A 22,683-nucleotide genomic window follows, 5' to 3' on the forward strand; every position below is an offset into this window, starting at 1 on the left:
ACAGCTTCCAATTAGTGATATCAATGCAGTAACAAGATTTTCTCTATCCAGTATATTCACCCACAAGAAAAGCATCAAAAATTGTACTCAACTTTAAAACAATGTACAAATGTCCTTACAATATAATTTTAGTCTTTACCCCAACACATTCACAAGTGTTCGCTTTTCTGCAAATTTGGAACGGTCAACTATCAGCAAAAAAAGCGTAATCTATTATACTATAGATAGTATTATTACTCAATCTTATCATACATTTTGCAGGATCACACAAACATCCTTGGAAATGTCCCTGTGGGAAACATACAATTCCTATTGAAATAATGAATTAAGCAGCTGGGCAGCATGGCTGTATCTTTTCTATGCATCACAGCTGCATATACATTACATAACAATAGCTATCCATATTCACAAGCTTAGCTAACCCATGGAAAATTGCCAATATAAACAAACATGCACAGGATATGCAGGAATTCTGTTGGAAAGGTTTATTACACAAAAAATGTGGTCTAGTATAAATAGTAAATATAATGAGACCTATGACCCCTCAAGCCTATTCTATCGTTCAATCAGAAAAGGGAGTGCTCCGTCATGACTACCTGGTCTTCCAGCAGATAATGTCCTTTGCTAAGAAAAATTCTCAGTTTTGTCTCTCGCCGTACATTGCTTGCACCCTCCCCAGCCCAACCCAAGCCTCAATAGTTTCATGGGGGAAAAGTATCCCATATTTCCAGTGTGAAGCGATTCCAAATATCAGCCTAATTTTAAGGCAATACCCCCCTCATTCTGGGATTCCACACCTGAAGGATAAGTTTTTCCATCTCCCTCATCTTTTAAACATCATTTACACCTCAGCTGGAGTCCAGTGGGAACACCCCTCAAACAAGGGAGTGACATTAACCCAGGAGGGCAGATGAGTGCCAGTGGTGTGATGTTGAAAGGAAACCAGAAGTGTCAGCACTACTGGGTACAATATCAGCAATATTGAATTTATAGGCACTAAGAATTTTTTAAATATATTTTGTATATATATTTATTCGGAATAAAATGTATCTTTAAAATAGTGATATAACACCTCAGTTGGATTCATCCTTTATCATCTGCTTCCAGCCCCAGCCAGCGTCTCATTACCCTTATATGCTAGACAGCAAACAAGATTTAAATAATTCACACACATTCACCCCTTCTTCCTCCCTCACATCTCCTTCTATCTATGTTCCTTCCTCCGCCTCCACGTCACACCTTTTCGATCCTTATCTTACACTTAATGACCTTGTCTCTGTCCAACATATCTGCCTATTAAAACCTCCCCCCCCCCCCCCACCCACCTGTTACTTGTCGGGCTTTGTCCTTGCCCCACAATCTTCCTGATTTCTCCCTTCCCCAGCACAATCAGACTGAAGAAAGGTCCAAACCCAAAACGTTCCAAAACCACCTGACCAGCCGAGTTACATCTTTTTTTTAAGATTTAAATAATGTTCAGCAAACTTCACAAATAGGAACAGGAACATTTCTACTTCATCATTTAACAGCATCATTTATAAGTAAAGAAAAAGCACAAGCTAAAAATATTGAATATAACTACAGACCCATCACCCAATAACCCCGCACTAGCTCTTTAGAAGTTACAGAATAGTTATCATTTTCCCTGCTGATGCTTTCCCTTTCCAAATATTTAATCAGAAAGATCAACGGATACGTTTCAGATTAGGAAATAGTAATTATGCTTACTGGTGAAGGTTTTGAACAGATTCTTCGCTGCCAGATGTCACAGCATAGGATGAGCCCTCCAGGGTAAAGAGAATGAAACTCCTTTCTCCACTGCTAAAGCCCACTCGAGCTGGTAGCTCCAAGCCAATGTTATTAAGCGTTTTGGGTTGCGTGCTGTAAAACTGCAAACCACCTTCAGGGTACAGAAGAACAGCGTAGGAACTGGATTCATCAGAAGCCAAAACTACTTGGAAGGTGTTTCTCTAACAACATAAAAAAAACAAAAAACCTCATTAATATATCAATACACAAACAGGAATCTACAACAAAAAGCTTTGACGATTCTCTGACCTGAATAGGATGGAATCACATACAAGTCCTACTTCAAAGATTGAATGTACTAATTCATGTTGCTGCAGAACAAAGGGATTGTCACCCAGTCAAAGATGCCATCTTTCAAATGGGATCTTACGCCGAAGCTTACCTGCTCCCTGTGGAACCATTCCAGAGGGTAGCACGGTTAAGCCCAGTGTCATGGCCAATATGTATCCATTAAGCTACAACCGAATAGATTTACCTGGTCACTTAGCGCATGGCTACCTACGATTGCTGTCCACAAATTTCAATACGTCTTCATTGGTTGTTTAATGGGACATCCTGATGTTAGAAGATATTCACAACCAAACCTTTTCAGTTTATCCTTTTGTAAAGTGCCCCAACACATTTACACACACATACACATTGTTGTTTACTTTTGTTTAATCTTGAGATACAGCACAGAAATGGGTCCTTCGGCTGACCGAGTCCACGCCAATTATCGATCACCCGTTCGCACTAGTTCCATGTTATCGCATCCACTGCCTACACACTAGAGGCAATTTACTGAGGTCAATTAACCTGCACATCTTTTTGATGTGGGAGTAAACCGGAACACCCGGAGGAAACCAAATGTGGTCACAGGGAAATTCCACACAGACAGCACCCAAGGACAGGATCAAACCCAGGTCTCTGGCGCCGTGGGACAGCAGAGCTCCCACTGCACCACAGTGCTGTCCTTTACATTTATTAGGTTGTTCTGTGAATAAAAAGTACAAACAAGTTGTAAATAAGTCAACTTCCGTGGGAAAAAGGTATAAACAAGTTGGAAATAAGATATCTACAGTATATATCTTTTTGTGGGATTCGGTTCAGAAATGATCTGAAAACATTTGTAACTCATGGCAGTATTCTGTGTAAAAGCAAATGGCTAGAGGTGATGCGAGGGTTACGAATTTAAAGTTCACAGCTGTCCACGGATTTTGGTTCTCAAGATTCTTTCCTAAGGGTGTTATTTAAGGCAGAGAAGTTTTCTTTGGGGGGGGGGGGTGCAGGAAGTGAGCAGATGGTGGCAGAAAAAATGAGTAGGAAGAAGAACATTTTGTGCAAATGTTGAACAGCTTGCGCATTCAGTATAAGCTGCAATACTCTGTGAAGCATTATTCTCATATCTCTCTGAATAAAAACATGCTGGACTGGTGCCACGGAGAGGCCCGTATGAATTATCTAAAAGGACATTTTTAAACCAGACAATGTATTTTACATGGAGACACAAGGAATTGCAGATACTGGAATCTTGAGCAAAACAAAGAGTGCTGGAGGAACTCAGCGGGTTTGACAGCATGTGTGGAGTAGTCAAGTCAAGTTTATTCGTCACATACAGTGCATTGAGAAAGTATTCAGACCCCTTCACTTTTTCCACATTTTGTTACATTACAGCCTTATTCTAAAATTGATTATTCATTTTTTTAATCATCAATCTACGCACAATACCTCATAATATAAAAGCGAAAACAGGTGTTTGGTAATTTTTGCAAAATAATTAAAAATAAATAACTGAAATATCACATTTACGTAAGTATTCAGACCCTTGGCTGTGACTCTCAAAATTGAGCTTCGGTGCATCCTGTTTCCATTGATTATCCTTGAGATGTTTCTACAACTTCACTGGAGACCACGTGGTAAATTAAATCCATTGTACAAGATTTGGAAAGGCACACACCTGTCTACAGTTGACAGTGTATGTCAGAGCAAAAAACAAGCCATGAAGACGAAGGAATTGTCTGTAGACCTCCGATACAGGATTGTGTTGAGACACAGATCTGAGGAAGGGTATAAAACATTTTTTGCAGCAGCGCAGGTCCCAAAGAGCACAGTGGCCTCCGTCATTCTTCAATAGAACTTTGAAACCACCAGGACTCTTCATAGAGCTGGCCGCCCGGCCAAACTGAGCAATCGTGGGAGAAGGGCCTTGGTCAGGGAGGTGACCAAGAACCGATGGTCACTCTGACAGAGCTCGAGAGTTCCTCTGTGGAGATGGGGGAAAACTTCCAGAAGGACAACTATATTTGAAGCACTCCACCGATCAGGCCTTTATTGTAGAGTGGCCAGAGAGAAGCCACTCCTCAGTTAAAGGCACATGACAGCCCGCTTGGAGTTTGTCAAAAGGCACCTAAACAAGATTCCCTGGCCTGATGAAACCAAGATTGAACCATTTGGCCCGAATGCCAAGTGTAATGTCTGGAGGAAACCAGGCACCACTCAACAACTGGCCGATACCATACCTACAGTGACGCATGGTGGTAGCAGCATCATGCTGTGGGAATTTCTTTCAGCGGCAGGAACTGGGAGACTAGTCAGGATCGAGGGAAAGATGAACGGAGCAAAGTACAGAGAGATCCTTGATGAAAACCTGCTCCAGAGCGTTCAGGACCCCAGACTGGGGCGGAGGTTCACCTTCCAACAAGACAACGACCCTATGCACACAGCCAAGACAATGCAAGAGTGGCTTTGTGACAAGCCTGTGAATGTCCGTAAGGGGCCCAGCCAGAGCCCGACCGAATATCTCTGGAGAGACCTGAAAATAGCTGTGTATCAACACTCCTCATCCAACCTGACAGAGCTTGAGCGGATCTGCAGAGAAGAATGGGAGAAATTACCCAAATACAGGTGTGCCAAACTTGTAGCGTCATACCCAAGAAGACTTGAGGTTGTAATCACTGCCAAAGGTGCCTCAATAAAGTACTGAGTAAAGGGTCTGAATACTTATGTAAATGTGATATTTCAGTTATTTATTTTTAATTATTTTGCAAAAATTTCTAAACACTTGTTTTCGCTTTATTATTGTGGGCTACTGTGTGTAGATTGCTGATAAAAAAAATGAAATTAATCCATTTTAGAATAAGGCTGTAACGTAACAAAATGTGGAAAAAGTGAAGGAGTCTGAATACTTTCCGAATGCACTGCACACATACGAGATGTGCAGTGAAATGAAAAGTGGCCATGCTCGCGGACTTTGTGCAAAAAGACAAACAAACAAACAACCAAACAAACTACAAACAGAATGTAACAGAATCACATATTCTTTTCCATATTAAATATTGTGGGCGAAGGGAAAAGGGGGAAAAACAGCAAATTAAAAAAAAAAAGCAGTAGAGTGGTTCAGTAAAAGTTAGTCCCTGGTGAGATAGGAGTTTGAGAATGGCCTCTGGGAAGAAACACCTTCTCAACCTCTCTGTAAATGAACAGGCAACATTTGGGTCGGGACCCTTCCTCAGCCTCTGAATCTGAAGAAACGTCCCAACTCGGGGTTGTATAAATAAGTGTCCCAGTCCAAAACGTTATCCATCCATTTCCATCGCAGCATGTTTTTATTAAGAGAGATATGAGAATAATGCTTCACAGAGTATTGCAGCTTATACTGTGTAAGCAGTTTGTGTTTTGCTCAATACATTTTACCTAGTGCTTTTCAATGTGGTGATGCATCTCAAGGCATCACTCGGGAGCACCATGAACTAACAGTGGGGTAGATGGCAAAAGAGCAGACCAGAGGGGACAAATGGCCGAAAGGCACCAATTTATTTTTTTAATGTATTTATTTTTCTTGGATCTGACAAACAGCATCCGTTGCCCATCCCAGATTGTCCTCAAGAAGATAATGAATGAGCTATCTTCCTAAACCATCGCAGACCTTCTGTTCAAGGTACGTCAGAATGGTGCAAGACCTGGTGGTGGTCCCATGTGCCCCCTACCATTGTCTCTCGGTGGTGGATGCCACAGTTTGAGGAGATGGTAAAAGAGTGGGCTGAGCACTCTGTTGATGGTATATCCTCCGAGTTGGGAGTAACAGACTGCCATCAAGCAATGGTCAATGGTGCTTTTACTGTCACATGTGTGAAGTGTGAACGCAGTGAAATTCTTTTTTACTTGCAAACAGTCCAGTAGAGTATTTCAATACCCCAATTCTCAATTATCAAGTGTAAAGAAATAGTCTACTGAGCCCACATGAAAGAGGCATGTTTTGATGTCATTTTCAAAGTCCACGCTCCAGTTCTTATGAGCTGTGCCTGTTCCAGGCAAGTCCCAGCCTGTTGTGGGCCCCCAGCCATCTCTTCCCTTGGATACCACATCCCTCTCCTTGCCCGTCCACCTTTGTTCCCTGGGGGAGCCTCCCATAGCGGACCACAAGGGCCTAGTAGGCCAGACCCTGGTTCCCACTCCTCTCCGACTGATCTCACTCCTCAGCCATCATCATCATCAGTTCCATCCTCCTGGTCTTCGGCAGATGAGCAGGGACCAGCACAGCGGGCTTCCCCTTCCAGGCTGCCAGACAAAACGATCAGTGGGCTCCCTCTGAATCAGCGATCCGCCAGGTCTTTGTTTGGCCATGGGGAGAAAGGCTCGCCTGGCTCCCCTTGAAGCTGCAATCAGCTGGTCCGGGTCTTGAGTTTGGCCGCACAAGGACTGCAGCCTCCTGATCCTTCCAGGCCAGAATAACTTCCTCTGAATTGCGTCAAGCTTCATGACAGGATCCTGCAGGAGGTGGTACACACTCCAGCTATTCCATGGCAATGGAGGGAATAGGTATTTGAGAGATGGCTTCAATCAGCTGGTACATTAATCCTGTATGGTGTTGAGTTTCAATTGTAGTTGGAGCTGCATTCACCAGGTAAGTGGAGCATGTTCCATTAAACTCATGGCTTGTGTTCTGGAGATAATGGAAAGCCTTGGGATGTCAGGAAATTAGTCAGGGACAAAGCAGGAGAACCAGCTTCTGATCCACTGTTGTAGGCACAGGATTATTCTTGGAGATGGTCACTGTCTGACATTTTTGTGGTGGAAACCTTACTTGACACTTACCAGCTCAACAAGAATGTTGTCTAGATATTGCTGCATTCAGGAATACTCTGCTTCATTTGCTGAGGAGATGCAAATGGCATTGAGCATCCGAATCATCGCAAGAATTCCCACATCTTCCCTCATGATGGAAGGAGAGGTCACTGCAGGTGTGCTCTTGGTCTTGGGATGATTGTTCTCTCTCATCCACAACCATCCACCTTTGAACAATGTACGACGCCAACAGCTGAATGATCCCTCCTGATACCCAATGGCTTTACCAGGATACATGATGCCATTCTCGGGCAAATACTGCCTTGAATGAAAGGGGCAACCATTCTCACTTTACCATTGGAACTCCAACCCATGATCCATCTTTGGATCAAACCTGCGAAGGGGTCTGGAGCTAAATAACAGTGGCAAAATCCAAGCTGAGTAACGATGTGCAAAATGCTGGTGAGTAACATTTGCTTGAAAGCATCTTTGACGGCAGCTTCATTTAATTAGATAAATATTGGAATTGGACAAATTCGATTTTTCCTGCTCTTCGTACATGGGACACTTTACCGAGGCAAATTATCTGTTTAGAAGAAGGGTCCTGACCTAAAACGTCACCTATCCATGTAATTCATAGATGCTGTCTGATCCACTGAGTTACTCCAGCATTTTGTGTCTTTTTAGGCTATTATCCATTGTTGGGGAGATATCCGTGTTATAACTCTAGTGGAACAGTTTGGTCAGAGGTGAAACTAGTTCTGGAGCTCAGGACAGCAGTACAACAGTTGGGATGCTGCCTGGACCTTTGCTGCATCCAGTGCTCTCAGTATTTCCAAGCATTACTTGGGGCAAATCAAATTGCCTGAAGACTGATGGTTGTGATGGGCATGATCCCAATAGGAAGCTCAAGTTAATTACAGGAGTTGGGCAAAACCGACGCAAGGCAACATCATTGGGAGGGCGGTTTAGACAAAGGAAAGACAAGAGCCTAGAATTGGAGAAGTGCAGAGTTTTGAGAGGATTCACAGGATGGAGTAGGTTGCAGAAACAGAGTACACTTAAGCCAAAGGATTTAAAGGCCAAATCAACGTAGGTCAGCAGAAAATCGACAGCAGGCAACAATCCCCAGCATCATAAAACACATTCAAACACTTAACAGTTGGAAGAAAGCAGGAACTGGTTCCAACTACAGACAGCTGGGATCTCCCCGGCCAGAAACCATATGAAAACGATTTAGAGCACACAATTGAAACCACAACAGATGGTACCAATACAGAAGGGGATGCTGCACTGCAATCCTAAATTTCCGAGGCCAGGTTAAACCAAGGCCAGCCAGCCTGCCCCTTTACAAGGAGTAAAACTATTCTCCTCAGTGCCCTGATCAACATACTGTATACAGGCTTCTGCTAGTATCACTAAAATAGATTACCAGCCATTATCACATATTGCTGTTTCTGCAGTCTTACAGTGTTAAAAAATGGCCACTGCGTTTCCTATATTACACTGCAGAAGGTTTTATTGCTGTAGAATACTTTGTAACATCAAATAAACTCCCATTATATCCTTTCGCACCCTTTTGTGCCTTTCAGAGAGCAATCCCAGTCAAACAAGGATTACAAGGGTTGGAAGGAACTGGAGTTCTAGAACTGGTGCTGGAGTATTGCGTAAAGTTTTGGTCTCCAAATCTGAGGAAGGACATTATTGCCATAGAGGGAGTGCAGAGAAGGTTCACCAGACTGATTCCTGGGATGTCAGGACTGTCTTATGAAGAAAGACTGGATAGACTTGGTTTATACTCTCTAGAATTTAGTAGATTGATAGGGGATCTTATAGAAACTTACAAAATTCTTAAGGGGTTGGACAGGCTAGATGCAGGAAGATTGCTCCCGATGTTGGGGAAGTCCAGGACAAGGGGTCACAGCTTAAAGATAAGGGGGGAAATCCTTTAAAACCGAGATGAGAAGAACTTTTTTCACACAGAGAGTGGTGAATCTCTGGAACTCTCTGCCACAGAGGGTAGTCGAGGCCAGTTCATTGGCTTAAGAGGGAGTTAGATGTGGCCCTTGTGGCTAAGGGGATCAGAGGGTATGGAGAGAAGGCAGGTACGGGATACTGAGTTGGATGATCAGCCATGATCATATTGAATGGCGGTGCAGGCTCGAAGGGCCGAATGGCCTACTCCTGCACCTAATTTCTATGTTTCTATGTTTACACCAAAGATAGACACAAAATATTTGTGTAACTCAATGAGACAGGCAACATCTCTCAGAGAAGGAATGAATGGGTGACGTTTCAGGTCGAGATCCTTCTTCAGACAGTCAGGGGAGAGGGAAACAAGAGATAAGGAAGGGTACAAAAATAATGTAAGTGTGAAGTGTGAATGTAAGGTGTGAAAAGGTCAGATGCAAGCAGACAAATTTCAGGAAAATGTACCAGGGTAGTGCAGTTCATAGCCTGGATATTCGATACAAAATACATTTCTTTTAATCCAGAGCCAGCCTAAGTATTCAGCTGGAGTGAACCAACATTTACCTCTTCCCTGCACCTTGAAATTACCAAATCTGAATGTTTCTCATGACAATAAAGTGGCCCACTTAAACAGACAAGTGAAGGAGTTGTGTCTTCACCAACACTGGTGGATTTGTCTCACTCAAAACCTGCGTCTTCAGGTCATTACCCACCATCTTGTTCCTCCTTTTGAAGGAGTGGACTTTGCACAGCTCTCTCATGAGCAAGTCGGGCTTTATACCACCTGATGTATGCTTCGCCAAAGTCCAAAGCTACTTAATTGGGCAAGAGGACTCAATAAGTCCTGACAGTAACCTTACATAGATACATAGAAAATAGGTGCAGGAGTAGGCCATTCAGCCCTTCAAGCCAGCACCGCCATTCAATGTGATCATGGCTAATCATTCACAATCAGTACCCCGTTCCTGCCTTCTCCCCATATCCCTCGATTCCGCTAGCCTTAAGAGCTCGATCTAACCCTCTTTTGAATGCATTCAGTGAATCAGCCTTCACAGCCTTCTGAGGCAGAGAATTCCACAAATTCACAAACCTCTGGGTGAAAATGTTTTTCCTCATCTCAGTTCTAAATGGCCTCCCCCTTATTCTTAAACTGTGGCCCCTGGTTCTGGACTCCCCCAACATCGGGAACATGTTTCCTGCATCTAGCGTGTTCAATCCCTTAATAATTTTATATGTTTCTATTAGATCCCCTCTCATCTTAAATTCCAGTGAATACAAGCCCAGTCGTTCCATTCATTCATCATATGACAGTCCCGCCATCCCGGGAATTAACCTTGTGAACCTACGCTGCACTCCCTCAATAGCAAGAATGTCCTTCCTCAAATTACGAGACCAAAACTACACACAATACTCCAGATTTGGTCTCACCAGGGCCCTGTACAACAGCAGAAATACCTATTTGCTCCTATACTCAAATCCTCTCGTTATGAAGGTCAAAATGCCATTAGCTTTCTTTACTGCCTGCTGCGCCCACATGCTTACTTTCAGTGACTGATGTACAAGGACACCCAGGTTTCATTGCATTTCCCCATTTCCTTATCTGACGCGATTCAGATAATAATCTGCCTTCTTCTTCTTGCCACCAAAGTGGATAACTTCACATTTATCCACATTATACTGCATCTGCCATGTATCTGCCCACTCACCCAGCCTGTCTGAGTCACCCTGGATCCCTCATCACAGTTCACACTGCCACCCAGCTTTGTATTATCTGCAAATTTGCTAATGTTCCTTCACCTAAATCATTAATATATATTGTAAATAGCTAGGGTCCCAGCACCGAGCCTTGCGGCACCCCACAAGTCACTGCCTGCCATTCTGAAAGGGACCTGTTAATTCCTATTCTCTGTTTCCTGCCTGCCAACCAATTTTCTATCCATGCCAGTACTCTACCCCCAATACCATGTTCTAGTTTTGCTAACTAATCTCCTGTGTGGGACCTCATCAAAGGCTTTCTGAAAGTCCAGATACAGTACATCCACTGGCTCTCCCATATCCATTTTACTTGTTACATCCTCAAAAAATTCTGGAAGATTAGTCAAGCAAGATTTCCCCTTCGTAAATCCATGCTGACTTGGATCGATCCTGTTACTGCTATCCAAATGCACGGCTATTACATCTTTAATAATTGACTCCAGCATCTTCCCCATCACCGATGTCAGGCTAACTGGTCTATAATTCCCTGCTTTCTCTCTCCCTCCTTTATTTAAAAAGTGGGATAACATTAGCTACCCAATCCACAGGAACTGATCAAGAATCTATAGAACATTGGAAAATGATCACCAATGCGTCCACAATTTCTAGAGCCACTTCCTCGAGTACCTTGGGATGCAGACAATTAAGCCCTGGGGATTTATTAGCCTTCAGTCCCATAAGACTACCCAACACCATTTCCTGATTAATGTGAATTTTCTTCAGTTCCTAGATTGTCTGCCACTAGTACATCTGGGAGATTGCAGAGCTCCCTGAGTGAAGACAGAACCAAAGTATCTGTTCAATTTGTCTGCCATTTCTTTGTTCACCATAATGAATTCACCCGTTTCTGTCTTCAAGGAATCCACATTTGTCTTAACTAATCTTTTCCTATTCATATACTTAAAGAAGCTTGTACTATCGTCCTTTATACTGTTGGCTAGCTTACCTAGCTCGTACTTCAGCTATTCTCCCCGTATTGCCTTTTAAGTTACCTTCTGTTGTTCTTTAAAAGTTTCCCAATCCTCTGGCTTCTCGCACATCTTTGCTATGTTATATGTCTTCTCTTTTAGCTTTATACTGTCCTTGACTTCCCTTGTTAGCCACGGTCACCTCTTACCCCCTTTAGAATCTTTCCTCCACTTTGGAATGAAATGATCCTGCATCTTCTGGATTATTCTCAGAAATTCCAGCCAATGCTGTTCCACCGTCATCCCTGCTAGGGTCCCTTTCCAGTCAACTTTGGCCAGCTCCATCATCACGCCTCCATAGACCCCTGTGTTCAACTGCAATACTGACACCTCTGATTTTACCTTCTCCCCCTCAAATTGCAGATTAAAACTTATTATTATGGTCACTACCTCCTAATGTTTCCTTTACCTTGAGTTCCCTTATCAAATCTGGTTCATTACCCCAGGAATAAAGGAATGCTGGTTTAAACTATTGCAACTCACTTCTCCTTGGCATCAGCTCCACCTACATCAACCGACTCCAACTGGTCCAGAACGCAGCCGCCCGACTCATCACCCACACCAAATCCTGGCATCACATCACTCCAGTCCTCAAACAACTTCACTGGCTTCCCATCTCCCACCGGATCAACTACAAAATCCTGATCCTCACCTACAAAGCCCTCCACCATATGCCCCCCCCCCCATATCTCACTGACCTCCTCTCCCCCTACCAACCCTCACGGTCCCTCAGATCCACATCAGCTGGTCTCCTCTCCATCCACAAGTCCAACCTTCGCAGTTTTGGGGACAGAGCCTTCTCCAGGGCAGCTCCCAGGCTCTGGAACTCCCTCCCCCAACTGATCCGCAATTCCGTGTCCCTCGCTATCTTCCAGTCCCGCCTCAAGACCCATCTCTTCACCTCTGCCTATCCTTAGCCCCACGTCCCCCTCCCTTTCCATATGTGCATTAATTGCCTCATATTGTGTTTTGAATTGTTTTCTGTCTTTACTTTGTGTACTAGTCATGTCTCTACTATTTATTTCATTCCCCTTACATATTTTTCCTCTACCTGCTAAATTTTTGTAAGGTGTCCTTGAGACTCTTGAAAGGCGCCCATAAATAAAATTTATTATTATTATTATTAAACTGTCGACACAAAATTCTGGAGTAACTTAGCGGGACAGGCAGCATGTCTGGACAGAAGGAACGGGTGACATTTTGGGTCAAGACCCTCCTTCAGACATCGGGAATGCAAGTCCATACTTTTACTGTCCCCTCCCTAGCCTCGGGCATCCACTGTAACAATTAACAGCAGAAGTTAGCCAGGATGATAGACTTATAGATTAAAGGTGGAACTGCATGAAACAATGCCCTTGGTATACATCCCATCAAAGATGATAGCCTTCCAATCACTGACATTAGAATAAAAAGAATTTCTAAACTGAATGAACCAAGCGGGTTATTAATATAAATTTCATCGTTTTCAACAAAAAAATGACTTCAAAGTGAAGTACTCTTCCAAATCTTAAATTTCCATTGAACACCCACCTTAGTCCCAGCGTCATTATTCAGTGGCAGGTCTCCTCGCCGAGGTTCCACATGCGCACTCACGTTCTCCCAGGTGGCAATGAAAGTGTTAACAGGTTGGAAGTTTAGGTTGCTGAAGCCCTGGTTTATCATCCATTCCACACGTTGAAGGGTTTGTGGAGAGGAGTCTTGCCTGTAGTAGACCTTCCCCACTCCATCAGAAGTGTCCAGGTCAGCCAGAAATGGCGCAACGGCTCCAAACCTTGGTGGGAACGTGCTGACATAATCCACCTCTTTTGGCGGCTTGCTGATAGCTATGATTCCATTTGTGTTCACCTTGAGTTATAAGATAAAGCATCAGATAAAAAAATATTAAAAAGTAATTGTAATGTGAGCACCTCACTGCCAATCCTCCAAGCGACAGTGCTGGTAAGAATTTAGATAATGTATTAATAGAGCAGTACAGCACAGGAACAGGCCTTTTAGCTCACATTGTCTGTGCTGGATATGATGCCAAATTAAACTCCCAGAGTCACTTCTCTCTCCATGTGATCCACACCATGCCATATTTATTTGTCGATCTAAAAGCCTCTTATGCCACAATATACATGCTTCCACCACCAACCCTGGCAGCTCTGCAGATCAATGTCAAATTCCAGTCTAACCAAAGGAGCTATGCCCTTGGACTATACACGCTGGAAAATGGGTTTTGTCTACCTTATCTATGATTCTCATAACTTAAAATTAACTTTGATCAGCTCTCCCCACAACCATTTAGCTTATCGAGAACTGCACCATCATTTAACAAGATCATGGCTGATCTTAACCCCATTGACCTTTGCATTTCCATCTCCACCCCGACCTATCAAAAATCCATCAGTCACTCGTCTTGACAGTTTCAATTGACCCCCTGCAGTCTGAACTTCTGCGAGATGAAGAGTTTCAGATTTCCCCCCTCTCCGGAGGGTAAAATGCTCCCTCATTTCAATGAGGTGGCTCTAATTATAAGATTTAAAAACTTGTCCCCGCGAAGAAAGAAACTCGGATTAGAAGACGTAACAAATAGACCACCAGGATCAATCGAAAGCCAAGAAACAGGCGGTATTAATCAAAATATTGAGTGACTAGGTGAACAAAAGTGGCTAATTGTGACAGAAAATCAAATCGGCTTAGATTTTTTCCCCTCCACTGGAATATGTTATTGTGGGAATATGTGGCAAGGGATATACAGCGAATTTACCCTAACAACTTCAATGAGGCAAAACAACACAAATCGTGCATAACTTTGTTTAGACCTTCGAAAAGCTCGCTCAAAACTTAACGGTTGAGAATGAAACAAAGTAAATTGAAATTGCAATGTTTCGCTGTCTGGAGAAGCCGGAGGCAGCGATTGAGGAGAGGTGAAGCCCCTGCTCATGTCGACCCCATTAGACTTGATGCTCGCTCCCTTCGGGTGATCAGCAACACGTCGACCTGCCGGATACTCACGTACAAGTTCTTCACTGTCTTCTCGAATAAATGCAGAGGCTGCGCCAACCTCACTGCCTCGGAGGAGACATCGTCCCCGGGCTTCAGCACTTGGTCCCCAGCGTCCTCGCCGTGAGGGAGCAGCTGCCCGGGGGAGAGACCCCGGAGCCCGGCCGCCTGCAGCAGGAGCAGCGCCAGCAGCCGCAGAGATCGCGATCCCGAGCCCATCAGCACCATGTCCACAAACTGACCCGCACAGAGTGCGCCTCACAAACTACCCCACTCCGCCCAGACCCCAGTCCCAAGCCCAGTCTCCGCCCCCGGCGCCGCCCAGACCAGTCCGCGGTCCCGGTGCCGGCTCCGCCCTCCCTGCACCCCGCCCCAGCGCTGAGCTCCCGCCCCTGACGCCGTCCCAAAGCCACTCCACTGACTGACCCAGCGTCGTCGCCCACTCCCCTGGTCCAGCGCCGCCCTCTCCCATGCATCGGCCCCACACCCCACCCCAAACATCACCTATCCATGTTCTCCAGAGATGCTGACTAACCCCGTTGAGTTTCTCAATCAGGGCTTTTAAGGTTATGGGGGGAATTATTTCATAGCAACCTGAGGAGGTAACTGGAACTAGCTGCCGGAGGAGGTCGTGGAGGCAGGTACTATGTTAACATTTAAGAGACACTTGGACAGGTATATCGATAGGACAGGTTTAGGGGGATATGGGTCAAACGTAGACAGGTGGGACTAGTGTGGATGAGGCATGTTGGGCGGTGTGGGAAGTTGGGCCGAAGGGCCTGTTTACATGCTGTATGGTTGAGCTCACCCCAGCGACGATCCCACCTGTCAGGCCGAAGCCGCCCATAAGCTTGCCATGGCCCCGCTTCACCCACACTCCCCGCTTCAGCGGTAGCTCTGCGATCCCTGGCCCCACCCACTTCCATTCGGCCCAACAAGTCAACTCCGCCATTCAATCATGGCTGATCTATCTTTCCCTCTCAACCCCATTCTCTCCATAATCCCTGACACCCATACAAATCAAGAATCTATCAACCTCCGCTTTAAAAATATCCATTGACTTGGCCTCCACTGCTTTCTGTGATAATTAATTCCACAGATTCACCAACCTAGACATTCTATTCAAGCAATTCTATCACAACATCATATTGATGTGGATAGTATAGCCGCTGCTTCATTCTACCAGAGTTCCATTTTGACTTTGGGGTTCTGTCAGTGTGGGGTTTATACATTTTCCTTGAGATTGCTTGGGTTTCCTCTGGATGCTCCAGTTTCCTCCCAAATTCCAAGGACACGAGGGTCGGCTGGTTAATTTTCCACTACACTGCCATTAGTCTGTAGATGAGTGATGGAATTCGAGGGGAGTTTAGTTGTTTAGAGATACTGCGTGGAAACAGGCCCTTCGGCCCACTGAGTCCACGCCGACCAGCAATTCCCGCACATTAAAACTATCCCACATTAAAAATAGAGACAATTTTTACATTTACCAAGCCAATTAACTTACAAACCTGTACGTCTTTGGAGTGTGGGAGGAAACCAAAGATCTCAGAGAAAACCCACGCAGGGCACGGGGAGAACGCACAAACTCCGTAAGACAGCACCCGTAGTCGGAATCAAACCCGGGACTCCGGCACTGCATTCACAGTAAGGGCGCAACTCTACCGCTGCTCCACCATTACCGCCTGTTGATGGGAATGTGGGGGGAATAATAGTGGGATTACTGTAGAATTGGTGTAAATGGTGGTGTAACTGTTTCCGTGCATATCACTCTATGATTGTGCCAATTATTTTGTACGATCTAAATCCCAAAGACATTGGGGTTCGTAGATTAATTGCCTCTGTAAAATTGCCCTTGATATGTAGGGAGTGGATGAGAGGGTGGAATCACTTGAAGCTAGAGTGAACATGTACGCAATGGTCGACGTGGACTTGGTGGACTGAAGGCCCTGTTTCCACACTGTGTCTTTCAATCAAATCAATCGATTAAACTTATTGTATGTTATTTGCCCTTTTTTAAAATATGATTCCCTTTCCTAAATCATTTGCATGGATCAAGAGTTTCAAACCTAACCCTACAAAAGCTGCCCTTAACTTTTATCTTAAAATGGATTGATCTACGTGGAAATGTGTACAGCAGCAATGTGCATCTTCACATAGAAAAATGTCCAAAGACCCAAGCTGACGATCATTCAACCAAGAAAATATTAGGACGGTTGCAGGAACAGTGATGTGAAGGTGTTGGAAAAGGTGAAGGGACTGTTCGAAAAGTATGGAAGATCTTTGGCTTCATAAATAGTATCTCTGAGATCAAATGCAAGGGAAGCTCAGCCCTCTATTATAAAACACTCCAGCAATGGTAAGCGGTCAGTTCTGCCCATCACACTCGAGGGTGTCGCCACCTAAGAGAGGATGGTGAACAGGATGGTGCTGGGATCAAAAACTTGATCTACATTGAAGGACAGGAAATGGGTTTAGGCTTATCACTGTCACATATACAGAGGTCCAGAGAAAAGCTTTTGTTTGCATGCAATCCAATTGAATCAGATAATGATAATACATGACAACAATCAAGTCAGACACAAGTACAGAAGGTTGAGCAAAGTGAATACCTGTAATCTATGAATCAATCCCACACTGATATTGTTAACTCTTAACTATCTGCAGAATTGGCCTAGCAATTACAAGGAAGCACAGCGTGGATAGCAGTAGCTCAAGAAGAAAATCAATTCTACTTTCCCAAGATTTGCAAAAGATGTTAGCCAATGTCCACATCCCAAGAAAGACAAAAAACATTGGCTGGACAATGCTGTAATTTTTAAGGTGAGGTTATCATTGGTCATCATAATTAATGAGTAGACAAAACTGCTATGTGTGTGTATAGGCAAACACTGAAAGTTGATGTCTAAGATATTCTACACTTTGAGATGCTTTGCATAACTTTCTCTCTGAGGGACGTAATTTGTGTGTGCATGACGTACTAAACTCAGTACAAGAAGGTATTATTTGTCCTTTTCAGTTTAAGTGATTTCTTAATGATGTGATAAATATTAATTATTACCAAGCACCCTCTCGTGCACAGAATATTAACCCACAAAGGGCAGAGTCTCATTTATTTTAAGGTTAAATTACATACGACAATAATAGTAAACTAAATTAATAAAAGTGGCATCATTTATGTTTTACTTCTTTGACTTATCTCACTATTAATCGTAATCCTTTTGCCTATCTTTATTTTATTTTACAATTTTCTAATTTGACAGTTGCCTGGTTCAGATTCAATGTTCTACAGGAATCATTGGCTGTGCTAGTTCACAGTTGTGTATAAATTTGTGATCATTAAATTAAAAATAATTTTACATAGACCTATGTAAGAATTCAAAATCTGACAATCTCTTCTGAGCAACTGTGACCAAATTAGTTTGAAATGCCAGAAACACTTTATTTTACAGTTGTAAAGCCTTAGTACACGTTGATTCAATAAGCCTGAGATATAAATTATATATTTTTAAAGTAATAATTATCTAACCAAGTTAAATTGTGAAATTATATGGCTTCTCCAAACCATTTCTAAATAAAAATCCTGCCCATATTTCACATAAATGTTCCGAAACGAAGGCTATATTTTAGGTGTGAAGAATTTGTACTAAACTGACTACTGAGCATTTATTTATTGCAGATAAATTATTATTTAGCCTGTGGCATAAAACTCCTATTTGTCTTTTTCAAAAATCCTAATGGTGCTTTTTAACATTTCCCCTGAGTTCAGTTTTTCATGTTGGGAAAAATATCTCAGTTTAATTTACTGCATCCATCATTGCTTTCTTTGCTTTTAATCTTACAGCAAGCTTCATTTCAACACCTCATACTCATTTATTAATTCCAGAGCCAAGTATTGTACCAACTTCACATTTATCAGCCAGATGTTCAAATATTTTGAAAAGTTGCAGATTTTGTTTCATCTTTAAAAATAAATCTTGTACAGATCTATTCAAGAACATCAGAGGCAGGCTTGTGAGAAAGCATAGTTACAAGATTAGGAGATGGCAATTTAAAACTCAAAGGTGTGGGAAATTCTTTTCTGGAATTCTCTACCTCGGAGGGTGCGGAAGGTAGATAATTGGAAGTATTTGAAGAGGAGGTGGATAGATTTTTGAAAGATTGGAAATTGAAGGCCTTGGGGTACAGATACAGTGGAGGGGATGAGACCTTTGTCAGATCAGCCATGATCATATTGAATGCATGTCAGGTTTGAGGGGCCTAGTGGCAAGTTCCTGTTCCCAATTTCTTGTGTTAGAAAGTAATACAGAACGGAAACAGGCTCTTCGGCCCAACTTGTCCACGTTGACCATGAGGTGCCCTATTTGGCTAGTTCCATCTGCCTGCGTTTGGTCCATATCCCTCTAAGCCTTTCCTATCCAGGTACCTGTCCAACTGTCATTTAAATATTGTGAGAGTATCTGCCTCCTTTGGCAGCTCGTTCCATATACCCACTACTTACAGTGATGTTACATTCTAAGAGATTGGTGAACTGCAGGCATTGCCAAGCTGCATGCTGAGGGCCTCTGTTGGATCTCTATGGAACTGCAGGCATGACCACACCACACACTCATGTCCTCCTGGTTAAATTTGTGCCTCAGCTGTACAAGCATTGATTATGTTACCTCACCCAGAGTTGGGGATGGGTGGTATGGCTTTCATCACAGCACTGGCAATAATGTTATGTGCTTCCAAGTCTATCATTGTCGCAGATTCAGAACGTAAGAATATAAAAGAGGACCGATCAGTATACTCAGTATACTCTGTAGAATATTTGGCAAGACACCGAATTTCCTCAATCTTTTAAGGCATTGATGAGCTTTCTTTGTGATTACGTCAACTTGCTTTGGCTAGGACAGATATTCTGAAATATGCATGCCCAATAGTTCAATAGTGTCACATATGCAACTGCACAGTGAAATAGTTTTTGCAAAGTCCAGTCGGCCATGCGCTTGATAAACTGGAGCAGTTCCTGGCAACCGATGCCTCTCCTCTCCTCGCCATTTTGTGTCCCGGGGGCACCTCCTGCAGCCGACCTTGGAGGCATTACCCCAGTTCACCCTACTACCGGCCCTTGTTCCTCGTGTCCGACGTCTCCAGCTTCCTCCAGTTCCTACCGACCGACGTATCTTTGGGTGGGTTCCCGACCCCACCAAGCCTTCGGGTGGTTCCTGGTCCCGCCGAGCCTTTAGGGTGGCTACAACGAGCCTTCAGGCGGGTACCCAGTCCTGGCAAACTTTCGGGCGGATTACCAGTCCTGATGTCTGACGAGCCTTCGGGCGGGCCCAGACGAACCTTTGGGCAAGGTCCCGCCAATTAATGAACCTTCCAGGCGGGCACTGCAGCCAATGCACCTCAGGATGCCCATTACGGCACCTCGCTGTCCACTCTCTTCACTGCCATCCCATTGATGTAGATATGTCATCCAGTTCAACCAGATTGTACTTGTGCATGACTTAATTGTATTCATGTATAGTAATATCTGATATGATCGCATAGCGTGCAAAAATAGTTATATTTCGTGCATTAATAAACCAATACCAACTCCAAACAGGTCATTTGGTCCAATTCATCCATGCCTTCCAAACCTCTGGAGTTAGTAACTCCATCATCTGTCACGGTCCATGGAAATATGGGGAAAATAGATTTCAGGGAAAGTTAGAGGAGGAACCAGATTGCTCTAGGAGCCAGTGTATAGTCGATGAGTGAGTAGCCCCCAATGTTGCAAAAAAATATGAAATTGTGTGTGGCATGATATTTCTTAACTAGGAGATAAATGTTTCTTAACTAGCTGATAACATTATCCTGAGCAGGTGCCGAGATAGACACAAAAAGCTGGACTAACTCAACGGGACAGGCAGCATCTCTGGAGCGAAGGAATGGGTGACGTTTTGGGTCGAGACCCTTCTTCAGACTGGTTAGGGATAAGGGAAACGAGAGATATAGACGGTGCTGTGGCGAGATTAAGAACAACGAATGAAAGATGCAAAAAAGTAACAATGATAAAGGAAACAGGTAATTGTTAGCTGTTTGTAGGGTGAAAATGATAAGCTAGTGCGACTTGGGTGGGGGAGGGACAGAGAGAGGGGGAATGTCGGGGCTACCTGAAGTGAGAGAAATCAATATTCATATCACTTGGCTGTAAGTTGCCCAAACAAAATATGAGATACTGTTCCTGCAATTTGGTTTAGCCTCACTCTGACAGTGGAGGAGACAGAGGATAGAAAGGTCTGTGTAGGAATGGGAAGGAGAATTAAAGCATACAGCAACCGGGAGATCAGGTTGGTTCAGGCGGACCAAGGTGTTCAGCGAAAATATTGCCCAGTCTGTGTTTGGTCTCATCGATGTAGAAGAGTCCACATCTTGAACAATGGATACAGTAGATGAGGTTGAAGGAGGTGCAAGTGAACCTCTGCCTAACCTGAAAGGACTGTCGGGGACAGAGTCGAGGGAGGGGGTATAGTGGCTGATGTTGGATCTTCTGTGGTTGCAGGGGAAGTTACCTCGGGAGCGGATGGTTTGGGTGGGAAGGGATGAGTTAATCAGGAAGTTGCGTAGGGAACGGTCTCTGCGGAAGGTGGAAAGGGGTGGAGATGGGAAAATGTGGCTAGTGGTGGGATCCCGTTGGAGGTGGCAGAAGTTTCAGCCAGAAGTGATGAAATCAATGATGGTGTTTGAGATTAAGGCCTGGTGCTCATCTGTGGGATCATGGTCCAAGAATAAGTAGGAGGAAGTGTCTGAGAGTTGTCACCTGGCCTCAGCTCGGTAGAGGTCAGTGTGCCAGACTACCATGGCACCTCCCTTGTCGGCAGGTTTGATTATAATGTCAGGGTTGCCACAGAGTGAGCAGAGGACTCCCCTTCCCTACTCCAACTTCCTTCTCACGCAGAGATAGAGACTTTTGGTATACTTGAGACATTGAATGCAGGACCAGAGCTGAGACAACCTACAGCCATGCTACTAGGTGCCACCAATAACCCAGTGCCCTGGCAGCAGGGGATGTAATGTTCTTATGCAGTGCCTTGCGTGGCATCCTGATAAAGAGCCAGTGGATTTTTGGGAAGACCTGGGTTTGTCTGCTGCCCATATTCTGACTAACTTGAGTTGCGCAGACAATTTCACAATCAATCAAATGTTAAGATTTACTACTGAGGGTCATGGGAAAGAGAAACAAGAGAAACAGGCAGTGCCTATATATCGGTGAGACCAAGGGCGATCATTTCACTGAACACATTCGCCTTGACCTGCTTGATCTCCTAGTTGCCAAACAATTTAACTCCCCTTCCTATTCCCACACTGATCTTCCTGTCCTGGGCCTCCTCCATTGTCAATAGCAGCACCCCATATTTCACGTGGGCAGTTTACAACCCAGCTCTGATCCCTCCCCCACCCTAGTCATCGTACTTTTGAGTTGCACTGTCTGTATAACTCGTTATCACCCAGCCCACAGCCAACAATGGACCATTGTGGGCTCCACCTTTCCTTGATCATCGTTACTTTTTGCATATCTTTCATTCATTTGTTACATATCTCTCTGTATCTCTCGTTTCCCTTTCCCCTGACTCTCAGTCTGAAGAAGGGTGTTGACCTGAAACGTCACCTATTCCTTTTGTACAGAGATGCTGCCTGATCCGCTGTTATTCCAGCTTTTTCTGTCTATCTTCGGTTTAAATTAGCGTCTGCAGTTCCTTCCTACACATTTAAGATTTACGATGTGTCTTTAAAAAGGATCAATGTACTCACTCAGCAGGCTGTGAAACCCATAAATAACATGTTAATCATGGGTGAAAAAGGTTAGTCATAGAGTGATACAGTGTGGAAACAGGCCCTTCGGACCAACTTGCCCACACTGGCCAACATGTCCCAGCTACACTAGTCCCAGCTGCCCACATTTGGTCCATTTCCCCCCAAACATGTCATATCCATGTATCTGTCTAACTGTTTCTTAAATGTTAGGATAGTTCCTGCCTCAACTACCTCCTCTGGCAGCTACAGCAGGTTCACTGTGTTTTTCGGCTTGGTGTTGCTGGCAGCTTAGTTATTGACTGAGATGCCAGGTGGTTAGCCTGGCTACTCTTTAAATAAAACTCTCGGCAATTGTATACCTACCTGTGTG

At 44.0% G+C, this 22,683-nt stretch overlaps 1 protein-coding gene across 1 annotated transcript in view; it reads right to left on the minus strand.

Annotated features, from left to right (window-relative positions):
• Positions 1 to 14,811, minus strand: part of nid1a (nidogen 1a) — a 95,784-nt gene extending 80,973 nt beyond the window's left edge. Inside the window, exons 1-3 of the mRNA XM_055635170.1 lie at positions 14,544 to 14,811; positions 13,077 to 13,391; positions 1,729 to 1,970 (exon numbers count right to left, since the gene is read on the minus strand). Coding sequence (XP_055491145.1) covers positions 1,729 to 1,970; positions 13,077 to 13,391; positions 14,544 to 14,759 — 773 coding nt within the window. The 5' untranslated portion in view covers positions 14,760 to 14,811. The remainder of the gene's footprint in view (positions 1 to 1,728; positions 1,971 to 13,076; positions 13,392 to 14,543) is intronic.
• Positions 14,812 to 22,683: the final 7,872 nt, after the last annotated feature.

The sequence above is a fragment of the Leucoraja erinacea genome, chromosome 5 (assembly GCF_028641065.1).
Source record: "Leucoraja erinacea ecotype New England chromosome 5, Leri_hhj_1, whole genome shotgun sequence".
NCBI classification, from domain to species: domain Eukaryota; kingdom Metazoa; phylum Chordata; class Chondrichthyes; order Rajiformes; family Rajidae; genus Leucoraja; species Leucoraja erinaceus.